Genomic DNA, 25,858 nt, shown 5'->3' with positions numbered 1-25,858 from the left:
ATTCCTGCTTTCTATTTATATGTTTGGATTGCTTTGGGTTGGTGATGTCATTTCCTGTTCTTTTTCTCAGGGGGTGGTAGATCAAGTTAGACATATAAATAGAAAGCAGGAATCGTCAACAATGCTTCGCCTGGAGGCCCACTGAAGATGTTACCTAGTAGGGTTACGAAACATCTGGAAATGAACCTTCCAGCTCAGCAAGCAAACCTACATCCAGAACCTCAACCTGAGCTACAAATCTTCTCAAAACCCTCTATTCTCAACAATTACTTACTTATTGAACTATTCTTCTACCAAATAATAAGGATTTTTAAAAACAATTCAGAAGAACGTTGCAACATTCTGGCTATTTTTGCTCTTATGACAATGGCTGAAAGTTCATTAGGGGATTACCAGTTTAGTTCAACTATTTGCATCTACCTTAACCTTGCTAATCCAGTCTCCATAACCCCCAATATGAACCAAAATCAAGGTTATTTCCATTGGGAAAGTTTGGTTCCACATCTTTTCATTCATTGTTTTCTCTCATATTTCCACTCAATATGCTTTACATTCAATTTCAGTGAACTAAAGAACACACCAGGGACTTTTAATTTCTACTTCTCATGAGAAGTTTGTAGATTACAAAACTTAGTTAACCACGAAAGGGAAGGAGGTTAAGATAGTTGGCTACAATACAACACACATTGCTAAATAGCACCGGCTGAGAAAAGATTAAGACATTCACTATTTCATAGCACTCCTGAGGGTTTCATAAAAGGTGCTTGCTTAGATGTTCCAATCACCTTGACGTCTCAAGGAATACAAACGGAATACATTTCCCTTCTTAAGCAATAAGTTGTTTCCTTGACGATTCAGTTGGTCAATAAATGATTCATAAAAGGAAAAAAACCCATGCTTGACACTTAATCTCAATAAGCTTCAACCAGCTTCAATGCTTCCTGGACTAGCGAGGGAAATATAGGGAGGCTTCGGATATTATTTTTAACTGCTTGTAAGGACTTCAGCCCAGAAGGAAATTGGATTTCAAAAACCAGAGTACAGCATTCTGTTTCAATGAACAGGTGTTTTCATTTGTGTAATATCAATGACTTAGTCTCAAACGTGTTTACAGCAAGCCTCTTAGATTGGTCAAAAAAAATTGAAGAACTACGGATGCTGAAAATCAGAAACAAAAACTAAAATTGCTGGAAAAACTCCGCAGATGTGGTTGTATCTGTGGGGAGGAAAGCAGAGTTCCTTCTTCAAAATTGATTTTAATTAGGAAAACATGGTATATATGCTGAAGGTGCAGTGGTAGGAGTGGGCAGAATTAGACAATAGGTGGAGATGAAACCCAGAGAGAGAGAGAAAAACAGTTGTGCTTACTAAGGAAAGGATAGAGGTCAGCTTGGGAGAATGAATAGCCGCTAGTGGACGCCACTAGTGGCTGACAATGGGTTGTTTGTGGTAGTAGCCTATTTGATGACAAAGTCTGCTGTTTGGGGGTTAGGGTAAGGACGTATGAGAAGGCAATTAGGCCCTAAATTTATTATAGGAATTGGGAGGTCATTTTGTGGCTGTACAGGACATTACTTAAACCACTTCTGAAATATTATGTGCAATTCTGGTCTCCCTCCTATAGGAAGGATGTTGTGAAACTTGAAAGGGTTCAGAAAAGATTTGTAAGGATGTTGCCAGGGTTGGAAGGTTTGAGCTATAGGGAGATGCTGAATAGGCTGGGGCTATTTTCCCTCGAGCGTCGGAAGGTGACGAGTGACCTTATAGAGGTTTATAAAACCATGATGGGCATGGATAGGATAAACAGATAAAGTCTTTTCCCTGGGGTGGGGGAATCCAGAACTTGACAGCATAGGTTTTGGGTGAGAGGGGAAAGATATAAAAGAGACCTAAGGCTGACAGTAAATAGTTTAGTGGGAATGGATTTAAACTTGTATGACAGGGAAGTGGGTTGAAGGGGTAGCACAATGGTTCAGTGGTTAGCACTGCTGCCTCACAACACCAGGGTCCCAGGTTTGATTCCAACCTCAGGTGACTGTGTGGAGTTTGACTATTCTCCCAGTCTCTGTGTGGGTTTCCTCCAGGTGCTCCAATTTCCTCCCACAGTCCAAAGATGTGCAGGTCAGGTGAATTGGCCATGCTAAATTTCCCATAGTGTTAGGTGCATTAGTCAGAGGGAAATGGGTCTGGGTGGGTTTCTCTTCGGAGGGTCGGTGTGGACCGGTTGGGCCAAAGGACCTGTTTCCACACTGTAGGGAATCTAATCTAATCGAACGAATGCTTCCTCTTGTGGGGAATTGTAGACGAGCAGTCATAGTCTTAGGATAAGGGCTAGCAAATTTAAAAGAGTTGAGAAGCTACTTCCCCCAAAGGAATCTGAATCTGTGGAATTCGCTGCTTCAAAGTGTCGTGGATGCTGGAACAGTGAATAAATGTAAGGAGGAGTTAGAAAGATTTTTAATTGGTAATATGTTGAAAGGTTAAGGGAGAAGGCAGGAAAATGGGGGTGAGGAGCATATTAGCCATGATCGAATAGAGGAGCAGACCCGCTGGGCCGAATGGTCTAATTCTGCTCCAATATCTTATGAACTTCTGAAATATCTTTTAAACATCATTACTGTTTCTGTGCTGTATGATTATATAATTCTAAGACTATGACTACCCAGGGCCCTACCATTAATTGTGTAAGTCTTGTCCTTGTGTGTATTATTAAGAAGCAATATCTCACATTTATCCAAATTAAACTCCATCTGCCACTCCTCAGCCTATTGACCTAATTGATCAAGACCTCTTTGCAATCTTAGATAACCTTCTTCACTGTCCACTATATCACCAAACTTACTAACCATGCCTCCTCTATTCTCATTCAAATCATTATATAAATAACAAACAAAATCAACACTAGTCCCTGAGGAACACCGCTGGTCACAGGCCTCCAGTTTGAAAAACAACCCTCCACCACCAACTTCTGACTTCTACCTTAAAGCCAATTTTGTATTCAATTTGCAAGTTGACCCCGAATCCCATATGATCTAACTTTACTATTAGTTTACCATGTGGAACCTTGTCAAAAGCTTCACTAAGTAATCTAGATGAAGGTACTAAGGGCATTCTGGCTTGGTTCACAGACAATACAACTATAGTGGGACAGGTAGCATTGAGGAGGTGGGGAGGCTGCAGAAGGATTTAGACAGGTTAGGAGAGTGGGCAAAGAAGTGCAGATGGAGTCAAACTGAAAAGTGTGAGATCATGCATTTTGGTAGGAAGAATAGAGGCATGGACTATTTTTTAAATGGGTAGAAAATTCAGACTCTGAAATGCAAAGAGACTTGGACATTCTAGTCCAGGATTCTCTCAAGATAAATTTTCAGGTTGAGTCAGAAGTTGGGAAGGCAAATGCGATGATGGCATTTATTTCACGAGGATGTATTTCTGAGACTCTATAAGGCCAGGTCATTGAGTACATTTAAGACTGAGATAGGTAGGTTCCTGAGTATCAAGGGTATCAAAGGCTATGGGTAGAAAGCAGGAGAATAGAGTTGAGAAACTTAGCCATGATTGAATGACAGAGCAGATTCAATGGGCTGAATGGCCTAATTTCTGCTCCTATGTCTTATGGTCTTAAACATATGCTTGGACTTTAGTAAGGCATTTGATAAGGTTCCCTATGGTAAACTAATGGAAATAGTGAAGTCACATGGTGTGCAGGGTGTTCTAGCTAGGTGGATAAAGAACTGGCTCAGCAACAGGAGACAGAGAGTAGTAGTTGAAGAGGCTTCTCGAAATGGAGAAAGGTGACCAGTGGTGTTCCACAGGGATTAGTGCTAGGGCCACTGTTGTTTGTGATATACATAAATGATCTGGAAGAGGACTCTGTTGGTCTGATCAGCAAGTTTGCAGATGACACAAAGATTGGTAGAGTAACAGAAAGCAGAGGGAACTGTCAAAGAATACAGGAGAATTTAGATAGACTGGTGAGTTGGGCGGAGAAGTAGCAGATGGAGTTCAATGCAGGCAAATGTGAGGTGATGCATTTTGGGAAATCTAATTCTAGAGTAAATTATACAGTAAATGGAAAAGCATTGGGAAAGTTGATGAGCAGAGAGATCTGGGAGTTCAGGTCCATTGTCCCCTGAAGGTTGCTGCACATGTGGACAGTGTGGTCAGGAAAGCATATGGTATGCTTGCCTTCATCGGACAGGGTATTGAGTATAAGAGCTGTTAGGTCATGTTAAATTGTATAAGACACTGGTTCGGCCACATTTAGAATATTGTGTCCAGTTCTGGTTGCCACATTACCAAAAGGATGTGGATGCTTTGGAGAGCTTGCAGAGAAGGTTTATGAGGATGTTGCCTGGTATGGAAGATGCCAGTTATGAAGAGAGGTTGAGTAGGTTCGGATTGTTTTCATTCAAGAAAAGGAGATTGAGGAGGGACCTGATTGAGGTCTACAAAATCATGAAGGGTATGGACAGGGTAGATAGAGATAAGCCTTTTCCCAGGGTGAAGGATTCAATATCAGGAGATCACGCTTTCAAGGTGAGAGGTGAAAAGCTTAAGGGGGATGCATGTGGCAATTACTTTATACAGAGGGTGGTAGGTGTCTGGAAAGCATTGCCAGCAGAGGTAGGAGAGGCAGGCATCATTTAAGATGCATCTGGACAGATGTATGAGTAGGTGGGGAGCTTAAGAACTGGGCAACAGGTTTAGACAGTGGATTTAGATTGGCTCAGGCTTGGAGGGCCGAAGGGTAAAACAATGACTGCATATGCTGGAAACCAGAGTCAAGATTAGAGTGGTGCTGGAAAAGCACAGCAGTTCAGGCAGCATCTGAGGAGCAGTAAAGTCGACGTTTTGGGCAAAAGCCCTTTATCAGGAAGGCCGAAGGGCCTGTTCCTGGACTGTAAATTTTCTTTGTTCTTTAAAGTCCAAGTAAACATGTCTACCACTCTGCCTACATCCATCTTTTTGGTTACTTCATTAAAAAACTCAATCAAGTTTGTGAGACACGATTTTCCTTACACAAAACCATGCTGACTCTTAGAGCAAAGAACATAGAAAAGTACAGCACAGAACAGGTCCTTAGGCCCACGATGTTGTGACGAGACTTTATACGAATGTAAAATATAGTAACTTAACCTACACACCCCTCAACTCATATGCATGTCCAGCAGCCGCTTAAATGGCCCCAATGACTTCGCTTCCACCACCTCAGCTGGCAATGCATTCCATGCATTCACAACTCTCTGCATAAAGAACCTACCACCAACACCCTGGAGTTGTTCAGGGAGAGGTGGGCGCCGCAGGGAGTGGAGTGCATCATTTCTCCCTCCAATTCTATTTTGATTTAGTCCCTACCCTCCCCTTCACTGGTTTGATCACACAGCACTGCCCTTTGATGTGAAGGGCAGTGTTTGTCACTGGCCACCCGGGTGTTTTCCTATCTTCCTGGTGGTGGAAATTGAATAAAGATTCGTGCACTTTGTGTCTCTCACCTGCGCACACACACACCATGGGTGCTGGGAAAAAAAAATATAATAAGCACTACCACACTTAGGTGGTAGTGTGGGGGAAAAAAAAGGAAAAAAAAAATAAAGAACCTACCTCTGATGTCTCCTTTATACCTTCCTCCTAATATCTTCAAACTATGACTCCTCATACCAGTCAATCCTGCCCTGGGGAAAAAGTCTCTGGCTATTGACTCTACCTATTCCACTCATTATTTTGTATACCTCGATCAGGTCTCCTTCTCTCCAGAAAGAAAAGCCTGAGCTTATTCAACCTTTCGTCATAAGGCAAACCCTCCAGTCCAGGCAGCATCCTAGTAAACCTTCTTTGCATCCTCTCCAAAGCCTCTGTATCTTTCCTATAGTAGGGCGACCAGAACTGGACACAATATTCCAAGTGTGGTCTCACCAAGGACTTGTAGAGCTGAAACTCGATACCTCTATCAATGAAAGCCAAAATACCATATGCTATCTTAACAACCCTATCCACTTGGGTGGCAACTTTGAGGGATCTATGTACTTGCACACCCAGATCCCTCTGTTCCTCCACACTGCCAATAATCCTGTCTTTAATTCTATATTCACCATTCGAATTCGACCTTCCAAAATGCATCACTTCGCATTTATCCAGGTTGAACTCCATCTGCCGTTTCTTAGCCCAGCTCTGCATCCTGTCTATGTCGCATTGCAGCCCGCAGCAGCCCTCTATACTATCAATGGCACCTCCAACCTTTGTGTCATCTGCAAATTTACTAACCCACCCCTCAACCTCCTCATCCAAGTCATTTATAAAAACGACAAAGAGCAGAGGCCCAAGAACAGAGCCCTGCGGGACCCCACTCAACACGGTCTTCCAGGCAGAATACTTTCCATCTACAACCACTCTCTGCCTTCTGTCAGCCAGCCAATTCGGAATCCAGACAGCCAAATCTCCCTGTATCCCATACTTCCTGACTTTATGAATGAGTCTACCATAGGGAACCCAATCAAATGCTTTGTTGAAATCTACATACACCACATCCACTGCTCGACCGTCATCAACCTGTCTTGACACCTCTTCAAAGAACTCAATAAGATTTGTGAGGCATGACCTGCCCCTCACAAAGCCATGCTGACTGCCTTTAATCACACTATGCTTTGCCAAATAGTCATAAATCCTATCCCTCAGAATTCTTTCCACAACTTTGCTGACCACAGACATGAGACTGACTGGTCTGTAATTGCCAGGGATTTCCCTATTACCCTTCTTGAAAAGTGAAACAACATTCACTTCCTTCCAATCCTCCGGTACGACTCCAGTGGAGAGTGAGGAGGCAAAGATCCTCGCCAGCGGCTCAGCAACCTTTCTCGCTTCCCAGAGCAGCCTAGGATAAATCTGGTCTGGCCCTGGGGACTTATCAATCTTAATGTTTTCCAAAATTTCTAGCACATCATCTTCACCAATCTTGACCTGGTCAAAACTGTATCCTAGCTCCTCTAAGTTTTCATTCACAACAAGTTCCCCTTCCTTGGTGAAAACATAAGCAAACAACTCATTTAGGGCTTCCCCTATCTGCTCAGACTCCAGGCACAAGTTCCCTCCGTTATCCCTGATCGGCCCTACCTTCTCCCTGATCATTCTCTTATTCCTCACGTATGAGTAAAACGCCTTTGGGTTCTCCCTAATACTTCTTGCCAAACCTTTTTCGTGCCCCCTCCTGGCTCTCCTCAGTCCATTTCTGAGCTCCTTTCTAGCAAGTCTGTAATCCTTTAAAGCTGTGCTGGATTCTTGCTTTCTCCACCTTACGTAAGCTGCCTTCTTCCTTTTGACGAGAAGCTCCTCTATTCTCGTCATCCAAGGTTCCTTAATCTTACCCCTTCTTACCTGTCTCAGAGGAACAAATTTGTGCAACACTTGCAACAACTGCTCCTTAAATAATCTCCACATGTCTGTTGTGCCCTTTCTGTGGAACAATTGATGCCAGTCTGTACTTCCCAACTCCTGTCTGATAGCATCCTTTTCCCCAATTAAATATCTTCCCTCAGTAACTACACCTTTCACACTCCAAGACTATGCTGAATGTGAGGCAGTTGTGATCACTTTCACCAAAGTGCTCTCCCACCGCGAGATATGACACCTGTCCTGGCTCGTTGCTGAGCACCAAATCCAAAATGGCCTCTCTCCTCATCAGTCTGTCTACACACTGAGTAAGGAAACCCTCCTGAACACACCTGACAAAAATGGCTCCATCCAAACCATCTGCACTTAGGAGGTTCCAGTTGATATGGGGAAAGTTGAAATCACCCATAACAACAACCCTGCTACTTTTGCATTTTTCCAGAATCTGCCCGCCGATAGATCTTCAATCTCTCTACTGCTACTAGGTGGTCAGTAGTAAACCCCCAATGTGGTGGCTGTTCCCTTTCTGTTCCTAACTTCCACCCAGTAGACTCAGTAGACAAACCTTCCTCAACAACCTTCGTTTCTGTAGCTGTGATACACTCTCTGATTAGCAATGCTACACCTCCTCCTCATTTTCCACCCTCCCTGTTCTTTTTAAACGTTCTAAATCCTGGAACATCAAACAACCATCCCTGACCCTGTGAAACCCACGTCTCCGTTATGGCCACAACACCGTAGCCCCAAGTACTAAGTTTACCACTCTTATTCCGGACACTCCTTGCATTAAAGCAGACACACTTTAACTGATCCCTTTGTTTCATCACACGAGAAACCTTCCTGATAGATTCAATATATCCTGTCACTGTCCTGTCTGCAACTGACCCCCTCTCAGAAATGTGGCTCCGATTCCCCCCTGCCAAACTAGTTTAAATCCTCCCGAATCGCATGAGCAAATCTCCCACCCAGGACATTTGTACCCCTCCAGTTTAGGTGCAACCCGTCCTTCATGTACAGATCCCACCTTCTCCAGAAGATATCCCAATGGTCAAGGTATCTGAAACCCTCCTTCCTGCATCAGCCTCGCAGCAACGTGTTAAGTTGCATTCACTGACTGTTCCTCATCTCACCATCTCGTGGCACCGGTAGCAAACCCGAGATCATTACTCTACTCATCCTGCTCTTCAGCTTCCATCCTAACTCTCTGTAGTCACTCTTCAGATCCTCAATCCCTTTCCTGGCTATATCATTGGTGCCAATATGTACCACGATTTCTGGCTGCTCCCCCTCCCCCTTCAGAATCTTGTAAACCTGATCAGCGACATTCTGAACCCTGGCACCAGGGAGGCAACTTACCTTCCGGGAGTCCCGCTCCTGACCACAAAATCTCCTGTCAATCCGTCTAACTATCGAGTCCCCTACCACTAGCGCTTTTCTATTCCATCCCCCTTCCCTTCTGAGCCACAGTGCCAGGCTCAGTGCCAGAGATCTGACAACTATGGCTTTCCCCGGTAGGCTGTCCCCACTAGCAGTATCCAAAATGGTATATTTATTGTTGAGGGGAACGGCCACAGAGGATCCCTGCTCTGACCGTCGGTTCCCTTTCCTCCCCCTGACAGTAACCCAGCTATCCTTATCCTGTGTCTGGGGAGTGATCACCTCCCTGTACATCCTCTCAATTTCCCCCTCAGCCTCCCGGATGATCCATTGTTCATCCAGCTTCAGCTCCAGATCCCTAACTCAGTTTTCGAGGAGCTGGAGTTGGGTGCACTTCCTGCAGATGTAGTCGACAGAAACATGTGAAATGTCTCTCACCTGCCACATTCTGCAGGATCTCACCCACTTAAAAACTCCCCAGAAGTCCTTTGCTCCTCCCTCACACCTCTCGGCAAATGGAGGCCCCGACGCCTGCACTAAGGTTTTTAAACCATTAGACTCACCTTCCCAGAAGTTCTTCGCTCCTCCTTCTCACCTCTCGACTCTTTTTAGTCAATCCTACCTCTCTAAATGCATGTAAATACTACCTTTCAGAATCATCTCCAGCAACGTACCCACCACCAACGTCAGACTCACAGGTCTTTAGTCCCTAAGCTTCTCCTTACAACCTTCCTTAAACAACGGCACAATATTATACCCTGGCGCTTCACTCATGTTTACAAATGATACAAATATTTCTGCTGGTCTCTACAATTTCCTCCCTAACTTCCACAACGTCCTAGGATCAGGCCCAGGAGATTTATCTACCTTTATGTTTTCTAAGACTTTCAACACTTCCTCTTTTGTAATGTGAACTGTTTTGAAAACATCAATATTTATTTCCCTGAGTTACCACTGAGCTAATCTACCACCTGAACTGGACAAAACCACCAGCCTTCTATGGTTGATTATTTGGCAAATAATTACTCCACTAAATCATTTAGCTACTCACAGAAATTAATTTTACTTCTGGGTTCAGTCCAAGTTTTTCATTTTTTAAAGAAAAACTCTGGAAAGGATAGCAAGCAACTTGATATTAGTTTCAAGTTTCATTTGTTCCATTCATTTAAAAGTAGAATACATCAAAATAATAAAATAACCAGCAAAAATGTAATTGTAACAAAAATTACTTGTTAGAAGGTGGGATGAGGTGTTTGGATTACTGTTGTTTGCTGGTGACATAAATGATTTGGGCTTGGGAATCAGAAGCAAACACACCTGCCCATTTACCTACTTCTTTGGTATCCAAGGGCCCAAACATACCTTCTAGGTGAAGCAGCACTTTGCCTGCACTTCTCACAATCTAGTCTACTGCATTTGCTGCTCACAATGTGGTCTCTACATTGGGTAAATGAAGCATAGACTGGGCGACCACTTCACAGACTGGGTGACCACATCTACATTCTGCCTGCAAATAAGACTCTGAGCTTTCAGTTACCTGCTGTTTTAACAGACCACCCTGTTCTCTGGCTAACATCTCTGTCTCAGGCTTGCTGCAGTGCTCCAGCGAAGCTCAGTACAAACTGGAAGAACACCACCTTGTTTTCCGCTTGGGGACCCTGAAGCCCTCTTGACTCTATCAAGTTCAATAATTTTAGGGCCTGAATTACCCCATGACCTCGCCCCCTGCCACTAACATTCACCCTCCCAGTCAGATCGTTATCGATTCCTTTGTCTATCCAACTGTTCTTCCCACTTTTTGGGCTCTATTCCTACTTAACATTTACTCCTTACCCCCTCCCCACTCCATCTTCTGCATATAAACCAACATTTTCCTAGCTACCATCCGTTCTGAGAAAAGGTCACCGGACCCAAATGTTAACTTTGATTTCTCTTCACAGATGCTGCCAGACCTGCTGAACTTCTCCAGCAACTTCTGTTTCTGGTCACGTCCTGCCCTTTGTCAGGAGTCAGTGAATTCATTCTTGTTGGAGCTAATTTGTGCAAACCAACATGCAACTTTGTGGGTGGCACGGTGGCTAGCACTGCTGCCTCACAGCGCCAGAGACCCGGGTTCAATTCCTGCCTCAGGGAACTGTCTGTGTGGAGTTTGCACGTTCTCCCAGTGTCTGCGTGGGTTTCCTCCGGGTGCTCCAGTTTCCTCCCACAGTCCAAAATGTGCAGGTTAGGTGAATTGGCCATGCTAAATTGCCCATAGTGTTAGGGGAATGGGTCCACGTGAGTTGCTCTTCGGAGGGTCAGTATGGACTTGTTGGGCCGAAGGGCCTATTTCCACACTGTAAGTAATCTAATAAAAAATTCACAAATGATTAATTGTACTTGTACATAGATAGTGGGTTGTTGCTGGGTGTTGACCGTCCTTTATTCTTCAGAAGGTGTGGTGAGCTTCCTTCTTGAACAACTGTAGTCCTTGGGGTGCAGGGACAATTACAGTACTGTTTGGAAGGGAGTTGCAGAATTTTGACCCAGACCCTTGCCCTTTTAGGTGGTAGAGATTGTGGGTTTGGAAGGAGCTGTTGAAGGAGCTTTGGAACACTGCTGCCATTGTGTGCTGGCGGTGAAGGAAGTGAATGGTAATATGATGGGTGAGGCGTAAATCAAATTGGTAGCTTTGTCCTGGATGATGTCAAACCTCTTGATTGTTGTTGCATGCTTTGTTCATTCAGGCAAGTAGACAGCATTTCATCACACTCTTAACTTGCAATTTGTAGAAAGTGGAGACACTTTGAGGAATCAGGAGAGAAGTTATGCAGGATTCCTAGCCCCTGATCTGTTCTCATAGCCACAGTATTAATATGGCTAATTCAGTTCAGTTTCTGGTTAATGGTAACCTCCAGGATGTTCAATAGAGGGAGATTCAGCAATCATAATGCCATTGAAACTCAAGGGGAGATGCTTAGATTTCCTGTCCACATAAGCCTAGTCAATGGTACTGAACGTTGTACTGTCAGCATACATTCTTATTTTGATGGAGATGTCATCGATGAAGCAACTGAAGATGGTTGAGCCGAGGACCCATCCTGAAGTATTTCTACAGTACTGTCCTGGGGCTGGAATGATTCGCCACCAACAAAACTATTTTCCTTTGTGTTAGGTATAACTCTAACAGAGAAAAGCTTTCTGTTCTATTTTTTTATTGACTCCAGTTCTGCTAAGGATCCTTGATGCCACACTTAGTCAAATGCTTCTTTGATGTCAAGGTCAGTCAGTCTGACCTCACGTTTGGCACTCAGCTCTTTTGTCCATGTTTGGACCAAGGTTATAATGAAGTCAAGAGCCAAGTGGTCTTGGCAGAACCCAAACTGGGCATCAGTGACTAAATTATGCTTTTGCAAGTGTTGCAAGAGTTAAATCTGGCTTACATTAATTCTGAGAGGAAGGCCACAACAAGGCAACATTTAAAAAACTCAGAGTGGACATATAGATGGAAAACTAATGTGAAATGGCACAACTTTGAATGAAAAATAAGAATCTAATTGCAATAGAGGTGCAAAGTGATTCAGGGTACAGATTCAGAAATCATTACAAATAGCAATGTAGGTTAGTAAAGTCAGAGAGAGTGCAAATAAAGCACTGCAAAAGGACAATCTTGATTGCAAAGTACCACTTCAAGCACCCATTCCTGAGAGATGTGTGCTACCTGTGGGCCCTAGTGGATTTCTTCATTTATATAATTAAAGAAACAGGTGTTAGTCACACAGCTAGTGGCTAAGAGCTTTGTCTCCACCTGTCAAATCATCTACTCTCTGTAGTACTGTCTGAAGCAGCACTACACAATTAACCTTTCTTCTGAGATTGCATTCCTAAAGGATAAGAATTTGAAAGTTATGTTAAACAGGTGTAGAATTGTGGTTAGGCCAGACTTAGTGAGTATAGTTCTGGTCTCCATATTACAAAAGATCAAGGAAACAATGGAGAGGACATAAATAAGATGTACAAAAGATGACACAAGAACTGAAAGAATGCAACTTTTCTTCTGGTATTTCATTTCTAGAAGATAAGAGTTTGAAAATTATATTAAACAGGTGTAGAACTGTGGTTAGACCACACTTAGTACATATAGTTCTGGTCTCCATATTACAAAAGGTCATGGGAACAAAGGAGAATATCTAAACACGATATACAAAAAATGACACAAGAACTGACAGAGTGCAACTTAGTATAAACTAAACAGGCTGAGGCTCTTTCCTCCACAGAAGAAAGGCTGAAATGACCTAATTTAAGTCTTTAAATCCATAAATGGGTTCAATAGAGTGGACATGGAGATGCTTCCACTGATAGGGGAACCTAATATTTAAATCAATAAATACAATATAGTTATTAATAAGTTCAATAAAGGAATTGAGGAGAAATTCTTTACTCTGGGGATAGTAAGAGTGTACAACTCAATAAAACATGGCATGTTTGCGGTTAATAGCAGAGGTGCATTTAATGAAAAACTGGATAAGTACATAAGAGAAACAAAATAGCAGGTAATAGTGATAAAGCAAGAGGATGCAAGGTTGTAAGAGGCTCATGCAGACCAAAAACACCAGCTTAAAAATGTTGGTCGGAATGTTATGTTTCTGTGCCATCTGTGCAAGCAAAAGGGGGAATTTCTACTGTTATACGATGGTTATCGCAATTTCACAAAATGCAGAAACAGATAGTGCATATGGATATTCTGAGCATTTTTAAAGAAGTGGAATCATAAACCATTAGCCAACGTAAATAATGTTACTTCAGCATTTTATATAATGCTTCTGTATGAGATTTAGTAAGATTAAAACCAGCTTGATGACCAGCCACCTTGTTTTTCAATGTCAACTTATTACATCTTTTTCCTTCTTAGAAATTAATATTTAGTTCTCCAAATTACATTGCAGCATTCACAGACATAATGGAGCAGCCAAGCAGCATTATGTTCCAAGTTGTCATCCATGCTGTATTAAGCAGCTTTCAGGTTTATTTCCACATATGCCACTCACTGCATTGCGGAAGTTGGCACTGAAAATAAAACGTTGCTGCACCAGTTCCCAGGCCAATTTACATAGTTGATTATTAAAACCAAAGGTGCCACAGCTAAGTTGCAATGCCACAACATAAATGTATTGCTAATTATTGCATGGCTGTATGATAAAACGTCTATGAATTTAATTTCCTCACGCCTCATTTCTTGTTCACCATTCCACATCGAGGGGAAGGTGAGTACTTTCACAAGGCAGAGTTTTACAGCTCTTTACAAAAGCAATGTACAGTAGCAGTGGGTAAAAATGTAATAGTTTACTCCTCTTTCTGCTGAGTTCCTGCTCACAATCTTAATGGAGAGAGAGAGCAAATTGGCAAAGGTTTCAATGGAAAGTCAGCTTTGTGCAACTCCTTTAGAAGCTAGCTAATGAGTAATATCGATGGTGGACTGGAAGCAAGTCACTCATTCACAAGAGTGTTTGACATAGTAAGATAAAGAAGTGACCAGAGAACAATTCTTATCCATTGAACACAAGAACGTATGTGCACTATATATTACCTCTCTAGGCCTCACAAGTTCATAATAAATACACCTTTACCCTCAAAACACTACAGCTTCACCAAGTATATTTCATTCAGCTCTCCTCATTTGACACATTGGTGCTCGATGCCTAACTGTAGCACAGCCATAAATGTGACACCACAGGTGTACATTCACATACCAGTTAGTCTCAAGTCTTTCCAAGGAATAGAAATATGAAATAACTTATTTTTATAATGGGACAGATGCAGACTCCCAAGTCCTTGATTGTTAAGTCTCTAAAACACGCTAATTATATTGATAAGCACTCTATTATATTGGAAATGTGTTGCTGGAAAAGCGCAGCAGGTCAGGCAGCATCTAGGGAACAGGAGAATCGACGTTTCGGGCATTAGCCCTTCTTCAGGAATTCCTGAAGAAGAGCTAATGCCCGAAACGTCGATTCTCCTGTTCCCTAGATGCTGCCTGACCTGCTGCGCTTTTCCAGCAACACATTTCCATCTCTGATCTCCAGCATCTGCAGACCTCACTTTCTCTTCTATTATATTGGGCAAATTACTGGAGAGGATTCTGAGAGACAGGATTTATTATTATTTGGAAAAGGATAGTTTGATTAGAGATATCCAGCATGGTTTTGTGAGGAGCAGGTCATGCCTCACAAGCCTTATTGAATTATTTGAGGATGTGACAAAACACATTGATGAAGGGAGAGCAGTGGATGTGGTGTAAATGGATTTTAGCAAAGCGTTTGATGAGGTTCCCCATGGTGGGCTTATTCAGAAAGTAAGGAGGCATGGAATACAGGAAATTTGGCTGTCTGGATCCAGACTTGGCTGGCTCATAGAAGACAAGTGTGGTAGTAGATGGAAAGTATTCAGACTGGAGCTCGTTGACAGTACTGTTCCGCAGGGATCTGTTCTGGGACCTTTGCTCTTTGTGATTTTTATAAATAACTTGGATGATGAAGTGAAAGGTGGGGTGGTAGGTTTGCCAATGACACAAAGGTTGGTGGAGTTGTGGATAGTGTGGAGGGCTGTTGTAGGTTGCCATGGGACATTGACAAGATGCAGAGCTGGGCTAAGATGGAGTTCAACCTGGAAAAGTGTGAAGTGATTCATTTTTGAAGGTCAAATTTGAATGCAGATTACAGAGTTAAAGGCAGGATTCGTGGCAGTGTGGATCAACCGAGGAATCTTGGGGTCCACATCCACAGACCCCTCAAAGTTTCCATCCAAGTTGATAGGGTTGTTAAGAAGGCATATAATGTGTTTGCTCTCATTAGCAGGGGGATAGAGTTTAAGAGCTAGAAGGTTATGTTGCAGCTCTATAAAGCCCTGGTTAAACTACAGTTCGAATATTGTGTTCAGTTCTGGTCATCTCAGTATAGAAGGATGTGGAAGCTTTCGACAGGGTGCAGAGGAGATTTACTAGGATGCTGCCTGGACTGAAGGGCATGTCTTATGAAGAAAGGTTGAGGGAGCTCAGACTTTTCTCATTGGAGCAAAGAAGTATGAGAGGTGACTTGATAGAGGTGTACAAGGTGATGAGAGGCATAGGCAGAATGGATAGTCAGCACTTTTTTTCCTAGGACAGAAATGGCTCTCATGAAGAGGCATAATTTTAAGGTGATTGGAGGAAGGTTTAGGGAGATGTCAGAGGTAGGTTGTTTACACAGAGAGTGATGGGTGCATAGAATGCACTGCCAGCAGTGGTAATAGAGTCAGCTACATTAGCGGTTTTTAAGCAACTCTTGGATAGGCATACGGATGATAGTAAAATGAAGGGTATGTAGCTTAGTTTGATCTGAGAGTCGGATAAAAGATTGGCACAAAGGTACTGTGCAGTACTGTTCTATGTTCCATAACCATTTAAAAGACCATTACGGCAAAGATCAAGATCATCCACATTTTGTTAGTTTTAAACAAATGTGGGAAATTCCAAGGTGCTAAATTACATCAGATGGTGAGGGGTGATGTTCATTTTTCTGTCATTCTACAATCACACTTGTATTGAAAATAAATAGTCCATTAAAAATAGCTGTGTCCTTTTACATTCCACACAGAAATTTATTAATTAAATTTGTGATGATACTTGTGCATAGTTATTCTATCACTCAACCCATAAGGAAGTATCATTTTCTGAGAAAATATAATGCAAATATTTTCAGAAGACAATAGTTTCCATGCATTTTAATCTTTTACAAGACAGACAAATATTGCCTTTTCCATTTTAGTATGCTTCCGCACAGAGTTATGCTGGAAATCGAGGCTGAAATGCATTCATAAAGTACAATTTACAGACATTACATTTTCTGCTAGGTTACTTACAACTTAATTCAATTAGCTTATTCAAATCAGCATCAGATAAAATGCTGATTTTTCTTTTAAATCGCCTACAGATTTAATAGAATAGAGAATTTTCAGCAGCTGTTGTTATGCTGCAGCTGTCTGTTTGAAATTAGGTGTGAGAGAAAATGTTGGTAGTACCCTTATGAATATCAGAGGCTGAGCAAGCATACACCAAAGAGACAAGAATTTCCATCATTATAAATGCTCAAGAAACAAAATAAATTACAAACAAGAATTTTAGTTAACATAAATGCTCAAGAATCAAAAATCACACCAAGAAGGCTTTCTAGTTATCAGTCTTAAAACATAGAGATACTATGAGATTAATGACTGTATCACTCAGATTTCTCCTCTTCCTAGGGCAGTGATTCAAGGTGAAACTGTCAGCAATAGTTAGCCTTTAGTATGCTGTATAGAGGTGAACAATGATAATAATTAGGCTAATTCATGGATACGGTGGGAGGAAAAAATTATATACAGCCAAATCTGATTACATTCTGACCCAACGATCACCTTCATGCAGAGGTTCCCCACCTTGCCACCCCACTCCCTCTGCCATCACCTGAAAGACAAAGAACTCTGATTGAGCCCCTTCCGTAATCCATGTACCTTAAAGTTAATTACAATACTTTCGCATGGAAGCTGAAAGATGTCAAGTAATTTTGATAAATATTTACATGAAATGTTTGACGACAATCATCTGAACATTCGAAAAAGGTGTATCACCTATTTAGCTTATTGTAGCTAATGTGATTGTAGCTTTTCATTTCCTGTCTACTCCCTATACCCTGTGACCCTCTTGTAAAATTATTTTAAAACATAATCACAACTACCACAATGCCTACATGCAGCCACTGTTCTGACAAAACCTGAAATGTTAACTAAAAAAGTTAATATTCTCCATCCACAATATGCATACTCTTTTGAATATTTCTATCATTTGATTTTTTTAAATTTTTGTATTGTTTTAAAAGCATAAATTATTAAAAAAACAGAAATGGTTCCAAATTTGATTCTTACATTCCTCTAGCCTAATACATCCATTAACAATTACTCTAAGTCTAAAGCCAACCTTTTATCCATTCTGTCACATTCCCTTTATTGTACACCTCGAATTCAGTAACATACTGCTAAACTTGGAAGAGTGCAGAAAAGGCTGCTGCCAGGACTGGAGAGTTTGAGTTATTGGGAGAGGCTGGATAGGCTGGGGTCACTTGCCCTGGAGCATCGGAGGTTGCGAGGTGACATTATAGAAGTTTATAAAATCATGAGAGGGCATTTTTAGGGTGAATAGCTGAGGACTTTTTCCCAGTGTGGGAAGTCAAAACTAGACTGCATAGATTTATGGAGAGAGAGGAAAGATTTAAAAAGGACCTGAAGGGTAACATTTTCACACAAAGAGTGGTGCTTTATGGAATGTGTTGCCAGAGGAGATGGTGTAGGCAAGTACAATTACAACATTTAAAAAGCATCTGATAGGTTTATGAATAAGAAGGGTTTAGAGGGATACGGGCCAAATGCTGACAAACAGGACTAGTCAGATTGGGATGTCTGGTCAGTGTGGATCAGTTTGTGTTCCTGTGCTGTAAGACTCCATCCACCATATCAAATTTGAAAGTTAATTTGCACTACAAATCTGTTGGCAATACTGCTCCAATAAATTTTTCTCACTTTATTTATTTTTTAAAAATCCTTCCCAACTGCCTTTAGTTAACTAATATATCTCTAAGCAAATAATTTCAGCTCATTTTGACTTCTAGACTAAATGTCTAACTATCAAAAAGAAAGTAGCAGAGCAACTCAGGAGTCCAAATACATAAGTGAAAGGACAACATAGGAACTAGCCAAATATCAACAAGCCATTCAAATTCATGCCTGATGTGCAGCTCTGCTCGGTTTACCTGCATTTGTTCCTTTCCTATTGAAAAATATACCCACAAAGTAGACCTCTTGATTACTTCTTAAAGAGTTGACATTAGCAAAGTATTATCGAGGTAGACTGGGTCTAGTTTAAAACTTCTTTCAGAATATCAGCACAGGCACTAAAAGGTCCCTCTCTCAGCTGTAAAATACGATCTATAAGTTATCCAGAACAGTTCCTGAGTCAAGTCGAAGGATATGACAATAGTACTTTCTAACTGCAGTTATTTCTTCAAGACACATTTAAAATTGGGAAACACGCACATGACATGCTTCATTGCTGAGCTGTTTAAATGTAAATGACAAAAATTCAGAAGTCCAATAACATAAAAGACCCATAGTTTAAAAAAATACATAAATTGACCATTGGATTAAACAGTCTTGGGTGTGCCTGCATGACATTGGCTGCCTGAGCCAGGTTTGGCCAGGATGACAACACTCAGTCAGGGTACTTTTGGCCTGGAAACTCTTGGCCCTTATACCAAGTAAAAGGTGAATACAGTGTAATACTTCTCATACAGTTTTTCTAATATATAAGGGGTTAGGAAAATTATCACTGGACTAACTTTCCAGAACCAAGATGTTACTGGGCACACCTGTAACCCAGGGGGCAGTCAGTGTTACCTGGGCACACCTGTAGCCCAGGGGGCGGTCAGTGTTTCTCCAGGTACAGCTGTAGCCCAGGGGGTGGTCAGTGTTACCCCGGTGACACCTGTAGCCCAGGCACACCTGAGTCCAGGAGGCGGTTAGTGTTACCCTGAGCACACCTGTAGCCCAGGGAGCAGTCAGTGTTACCCTGAGCTCACCTGTAGCCCAGTGGGCAGTCAGTGTTACCCTGAGCTCACCTGTAGCCCAGGGGGCTGTCAGTGTTAGCCCGCACACACCTGTAGCCCAGGGAGTGGTCAGTGTTACTCCAGACACACCGGTAGCCCAGGGGGCAGTCAGTGTTACCCCGCACAGACCTGTAGCCCAGGGAGCAGTCAGTGTTTCTCCAGGTACACCTGTAGCCTAGGGGGCAGTCAGTGTTACCCCGGCCACACCTGTATCCCAGGGGGTGATCAGTGTTATCCCAGGCACACCTGAGTTCAGGAGGCGGTTAGTGTTACCCCAGACACACCTATAGCGCAGGGAGCGGTCAGTTTTAACCCGCACACACCTGTAGCCCAGGAGGGTGGTCAGTGTTACTCCAGACACACCTGTAGCCCTGGGAGCAGTCAGTGTTACCCCGGACACACCTGTAGCCCAGGAGGGTGGTCAGTCTTACTCAGGCACACCTGTAGCCCAGGGGGCTGTCAGTGTTACCTCGGACATACCTGTAGCCTGGGGGTGGTCAGTGTTACTCAGGCATACCTGCAACCCAATGGGCAGTCAGTGTTATTCCAGACACACCTGTAGCCCAGGGGGTGGTCAGTGTTACTCCAGACACATCTGTACCCCAGGCGCAGTCAGTGTTAGCCCGGGCATACCTGCAGCCCAGGGGGTGGTCAGTGTTACCCCAGCCACAAATGTAGCCCAGGGGGCAGTCAGTGTTACTCCAGACACACCTGTAGCCCAGGGGGCTGTCAGTGTTACCCCAGGCATACCTGTAACTCAGGGGGCTGTCAGTGTTACCCCAGGCATACCTGTAACTCAGGGGGCTGTCAGTGTTACCCCAGGCATACCTGTAACTCAGGGGGCTGTCAGTGTTACCCCAGGCATACCTGTAACTCAGGGGGCTGTCAGTGTTACCCCAGGCATACCTGTAACTCAGGCGGCTGTCAGTGTTACCCCAGGCATACCTGTAACTAAGGGGGTGGTCAGTGTTACCTTGAGCACACCTGTAGCCCAGTGGGCAGTCAGTGTTACCCCAGACACATCTGTAGCCCTAAGAGCAGTCAGTGTTACCCCGGACACACCTGTAGCCCAGGGAGCAGTCAGTGTTACCCCGGACACACCTGTAGCCCAGGGAGCAGTCAGTGCTACCCCGGACACACCTGTAGCCCAGGGAGCAGTCAGTGTTACCCCAGACACACCTGTAGCCCAGGGAGCAGTCAGTGTTACCCCAGACACACCTGTAGCCCAAGGAGCAGTCAGTGTTACCCCGGACACACCTGTAGCCCAGGGAGCGGCCAGTGTTACCTCAGACATACCTGTAGCCCGGGGGTGGTCAGTGTTACTCAGGCATACCTGCAGCCCAGTGGGCAGTCAGTATTACTCCAGACACACCTGTAGCCCAGGGAGCAGTGTTACCCCAGACACACCTGTAGCCCAGGGAGCAGTCAGTGTTACCCCGGACACACCTGTAGCCCAGGGGGCAGTCAGTGTTACCCTGAGCTCACCTGTAGCCAAGTGGGCAGTCAGTGTTACTCCAGACACACAATAGACAATAGGTGCAGGAGTAGGCCATTCAGCCCTTCGAGCCTGCACTGCCATTCAATATAATCATGGCTGATCATTCCTAATCAGTATCCTGTTCCTGCCTTATCTCCATAACCCTTGATTCCACTATCTTTGAGAACTCCATCCAACTCTTTCTTAAATGAATCCAGAGAGTGGGCCTCCACTACCCTCTGGGGCAGAGCATTCCACACAGCCACCACTCTCTGGGTGAAGAGGTTTCTCCTGAGCTCTGTCCTAAATGGTCTACCCCATATTTTTAAGCTGTGTCCTCTGGTTCGGCACTCACCCATCAGTGGAAATATGTTTCCTACTGCCAGAGTGTCCAATCCTTTCATAATCTTATACGTCTCAATCAGATCCCCTCTCGATCTTCGAAACTCAAGGGATACAAGCCCAGTCGCTTCAGTCTTTCAGTGTAAGGTAATCCTGCCATTCCAGGAATTGACCTCGTGAATCTACGCTGCACTCCCTCAATAGCCAGAATGTCTTTTCTCAAATTTGGAGACCAGAACTGCACGCAGTACTCCAGGTGTGGTCTCACCAGGGCCCTGTACAGCTGCAGAAGCACCTCTTTGCTTCTATACTCAATTCCTCTTGTTATGAAGGCCAGCATGCTATTAGCCTTCTTCACTACCTGCTGTACCTGCATGCTTGCCTTCATTGACTGGTGCACAAGAACACCCAGATCTCTCTGTACTGCCCCTTTACATAAATTGATTCCATTGAGGTAGTAGTCTGCCTTCCTGTTCTTGCTGCCAAAGTGGATAACCATACATTTATCCACATTAAACTGCATCTGCCATGCATCTGCCCACTCACCTAACTTGTCCAGGTCACCCTGTAATCTCCTAACATCCTCATCACATTTCACCCTGCCACCCAGCTTTGTATCATCAGCAAATTTGCTAATGTTATTGCTATAACCATCTTCGATATCATTAACATATATTGTAAAAAGCTGCGGTCCCAGCACGGATCCCTGCGGTACCCCACTGGTCACTGCCTGCCATTCCGAAATGGAGCCATTTATCACTACCCTTTGTTTCCTATTAGCCAACCAATTTTCAATCCAATCTAGTACTTTGCCCCCAATACCATGCGCCCTAATTTTACTCACTAACCTCCTGTGTGGGACTTTATCAAAAGCTTTCTGAAAGTCCAGGTACACTACATCTACTGGATTTCCCTCGTCCAACTTCATAGTTACATCCTCAAAAAATTCAAGAAGATTAGTCAAGCATGATTTCCCCTTCATAAATCCATGCTGACTCTGTCCTATCCTGTTACTACTATCCAGATGTGCAGTAATTTCATCCTTTATAATAGACTCCAGCATCTTTCCCACCACTGAGGTCAGACTAACTGGTCTATAATTTCCTGAATTATAGATCAGTTAGCTACACACATGTAGCCCAGGGGGCTGTCAGTGTTACCCTGAGCTCACCTGTAGCCCAGGGGGCTGTCAGTGTTACCCTGAGCTCACCTGTAGACCAGGGACAGTCAGTGTTACTCCAGACACACCTGTAGCCCAGTGGGCAGTCAGTGTTACTCCAGACACACCTGTAGCCCAGGGGGCAGTCAGTGTTACTCCAGACACACCTGTAGCCCTAAGAGCAGTCAGTGTTACTCCAGACACACCTGTAGCCCAGGGGGCAGTCAGTGTTACTCCAGACACACCTGTAGCCCAGGGGGCAGTCAGTGTTACTCCAGACACACCTGTAGCCCAGGGGGCTGTCAGTGTTACCCTGAGCTCACCTGTAGCCCAGTGAGCAGTCAGTGTTACTCCAGACACATCTGTAGCCCAGGGGGCTGTCAGTGTTACCCTGAGTTCACCTGTAGCCCAGTGGGTAGTCAGTATTACTCCAGACACACCTGTAGCCCAGGGGGCTACCAGTGTTACCCCCCACACACCTGTAGCCCAGGGAGCAGTCAGTGTTACCCCGGACACACCTGTAGCCCAGGGAGCAGTCAGTGTTACCTCGGACATACCTGTAGCCTGGAGGTGGTCAGTGTTACCCGGGCATACCTGCAGCCCAGGGGGTGGTCAGTGTTACCCCAGCCACAAATGTAGCCCAGGGGGCAGTCAGTGTTACTCCAGACACACCTATAGCCCAGGGGGCTGTCAGTGTTACCCTGAGTTCACCTGTAGCCCAGTGGGTAGTCAGTATTACTCCAGACACACCTGTAGCCCAGGGGGCTACCAGTGTTACCCCCCACACACCTGTAGCCCAGGGAGCAGTCAGTGTTACCCTGGACACACCTGTAGCCCAGGGAGCGGTCAGTATTACCTCGGACATACCTGTAGCCTGGAGGTGGTCTGTGTTACCCGGGCATACCTGCAGCCCAGGGGGTGGTCAGTGTTACCCCAGCCACAAATGTAGCCCAGGGGGCAGTCAGTGTTACTCCAGACACACCTATAGCCCAGGGGGCTGTCAGTGTTACCCAGAGCTCACCTGTAGCCCAGTGGGCAGTCCAGACACACCTGTAGCCCAGGGGGCTGTCAGTGTTACCCTGCGTTCATCTGTAGCCCAGTGGGTAGTCAGTGTTACTCCAGATATACCTATAGCCCAGGGGGCTGTCAGTGTTACCCCAAGCATACCTGTAGCTCAGGGGGTGGTCAGTGTTACCTTGAGCACACCTGTAGCCCTAGGCGCGGACAGTGTTACCCCAGACACACCTGTAGCCCAGGGGGCTATTGGCGTTACCCTGAGCTCACCTGTAGCCCAGTGGGCAGTCAGTGTTACTCCAGACACACCTGTAGCCCTAGGCGCGAGCAGTGTTACCCCAGACACACCTGTAGCCCTAGGCACGAGCAGTGTTACCCCAGACACACCTGAAGCCCTAAGAGCGGTCAGTGTTACCCCAGACACACCTGTAGCCCAGTGGGCAGTCAGTGTTACACTGAGCTCACCTGTAGCCCAGTGGGCAGTCAGTGTTACCCTGAGCTCACCTGTAGCCCATGGGAAGCGGTTAGTGTTACCCCCCGGCGCCACGTTTACCTGATCCTGTTTTTCCTCAGCGCCAGCTCCTCCTCCTCCTCGGTGCCGAAATCCAGGGACACGTCCTCGGTGTCGTCGACGAGAGCCTGGAGACAGTTAAGAGGGGGTGGGGTTAATTAATAAAAACACGGAGAGAGGGCCGGGTGGGGTCTGGAAGGAGCCGGGGCCGCGGTGACGACGACGAGGAGGAGAAGGAAGAAAGATGCCGGGCCTTCCTCACCTGCCTCATGATCCCCGGTGTCGGAGCCGTAAGCCTCCTCCGCCTCCTGTCACAGCAATGGCCGGTTGTCAAGGGAGACCGTTTGCGAAGGGGGACCAGTTGTCAAGGGAAGGGGCCGGTTGCCAAGGGGCCTGTACGGCAGTTAAACGGATCCGGCGCGAGCGCAGCCCAGGGAGGGAGGGGAGAGGAGAGCACGAGCAGCGTTCACCGTAACTCATGGGCAGCAACATCTATCATTCACATCGACCCCAGCACAGCAACCAAATGATCAGCATTCCCCGCCCTGCCTCCTCACCACTGAAAAACACAGCAATCCAGTGAACTGTACCACCGAGAGAGCTGGCCATTCTGCCCATCGTGCCACCCAACCCAACCCAAACCCTGCAGATGGTTGGTCAGCGCTGCTGCCTCACAGTGCCAGGGAGCCGGGTTCGATTCCAGTCTCAGGGTGACTGTCTGTGCGGAGTTTGCACAGTAATGAGAGGTATAGACATAGTTCATGGTGGTTGTCTCTTCCCTAGGATGGGGGACTTCAAGACTTGGGGGCGCCTTTTTAAGGCGAGAGGAAAGAGAATTTTAAAAGACGATAGGAGGCAATTTTTTAGACAATGGGTGATTCACGAGTGGAATTAACTTCCAAAGGAAGTGGTGGATGTGGGTACAACTACAATATTTAAAAGACATTTAAAAGTATATGAATAGGAAAGGATTGGAGGGATATGGGCCAGGAACAGGCAGGTGGGACTAGATTATTTGGAATTTTGATCGATGTAGATTTGTTGGGCTGAGGATCTGTTTCCATGCTGTATCACTCTTTGACTCTGCATGGGTTTCCTCCAGGTGCTCCAGTTTCCTCCTACAGTCCAAAGATATGCAGGTTAGGTGGACTGGCCATGCTGAAATTGTCATAGAGTTCTGGGGTGAGTAGGCAAAGTGGATTAGCCATAGTAGATGTAAGGTTAGGGGATATGGTGGGTGGTTGGGTTTGGGAGGGATGTTCTTTGGACTGTCGGTGTGGACTTGATGGGCTGAATGGCCTGCTTCCATACTGAAGGGATGATTCTACCCACTCCAAGTATTGATCCAACCCCATTTGAAAGGTTAAAAAAGACAATTAAATGCAGATACTGGAAATCAGAAACAAGAACAAAAATTGCTAGGAAAACTCAGCATGTCTGTGGAGAGGAGACATCTTCTTTCTCTCCTTTGATGTTGCCAGACCTGCTGAGTCATCCCCCCTTTTGGAAGATTATCATTCCCATTCTACTTATACCATCCTTTCAGTCAGTATGTTTAAAATCATGAGGTTACCAAGAAGGTCCCAGGTCCCCCTCGGTGTGACCCTTCGGTTAAATTACCACCAGTCATCGCTCTCTAATTAAAGAGTAGCACTTTGATCCTTTCAGACAATGGTGACTTTATCTTTACCTTAAAACCATAACAGCTCGCTGTGTGTTTTTTTTTAACTCCCACCTTTTGCCAGTTGTCTTAATTTGGACTTTACATTGAGATGGTTAAGACTGTTTCTCAAATGATAACATTTGACTAGTCAGATCTGCTAATAATACTAAACAATGTGTTGGGAGTATGTTACAAAAGGGGTTAATGGGATTTGGAAGTATCTGGAGCAAATAGGTTCCTAAAAAAAAAACAGCAGACCATTCTTAATGTGGATAAATAG

At 44.5% G+C, this 25,858-nt stretch overlaps 1 protein-coding gene across 3 annotated transcripts in view; it reads right to left on the bottom strand.

The window, feature by feature from the left end:
* Positions 1-24,675, bottom strand: part of LOC122560851 (Golgi apparatus membrane protein TVP23 homolog A-like) — a 58,213-nt gene extending 33,538 nt beyond the window's left edge. The window contains exons 1-2 of one of the 3 annotated variants that reach the window (XM_043712018.2): positions 24,178-24,675; positions 23,958-24,043 (exon numbers count right to left, since the gene is read on the bottom strand). In XM_043712018.2, coding sequence (XP_043567953.1) covers positions 23,958-24,043; positions 24,178-24,186 — 95 coding nt within the window. In that variant the 5' untranslated portion in view covers positions 24,187-24,675. The remainder of the gene's footprint in view (positions 1-23,957; positions 24,044-24,177) is intronic. The other 2 variants (XM_043712017.2, XM_043712015.2) reach the window with 2 other exon arrangements.
* Positions 24,676-25,858: the final 1,183 nt, after the last annotated feature.

The sequence above is a fragment of the Chiloscyllium plagiosum genome, unplaced genomic scaffold (genome assembly GCF_037043375.1).
Source record: "Chiloscyllium plagiosum isolate Xiang-an unplaced genomic scaffold, Cpla_swu_hap1 HiC_scaffold_20, whole genome shotgun sequence".
NCBI classification, from domain to species: domain Eukaryota; kingdom Metazoa; phylum Chordata; class Chondrichthyes; order Orectolobiformes; family Hemiscylliidae; genus Chiloscyllium; species Chiloscyllium plagiosum.
This window is presented reverse-complemented; position numbering and strand designations above follow the sequence as displayed.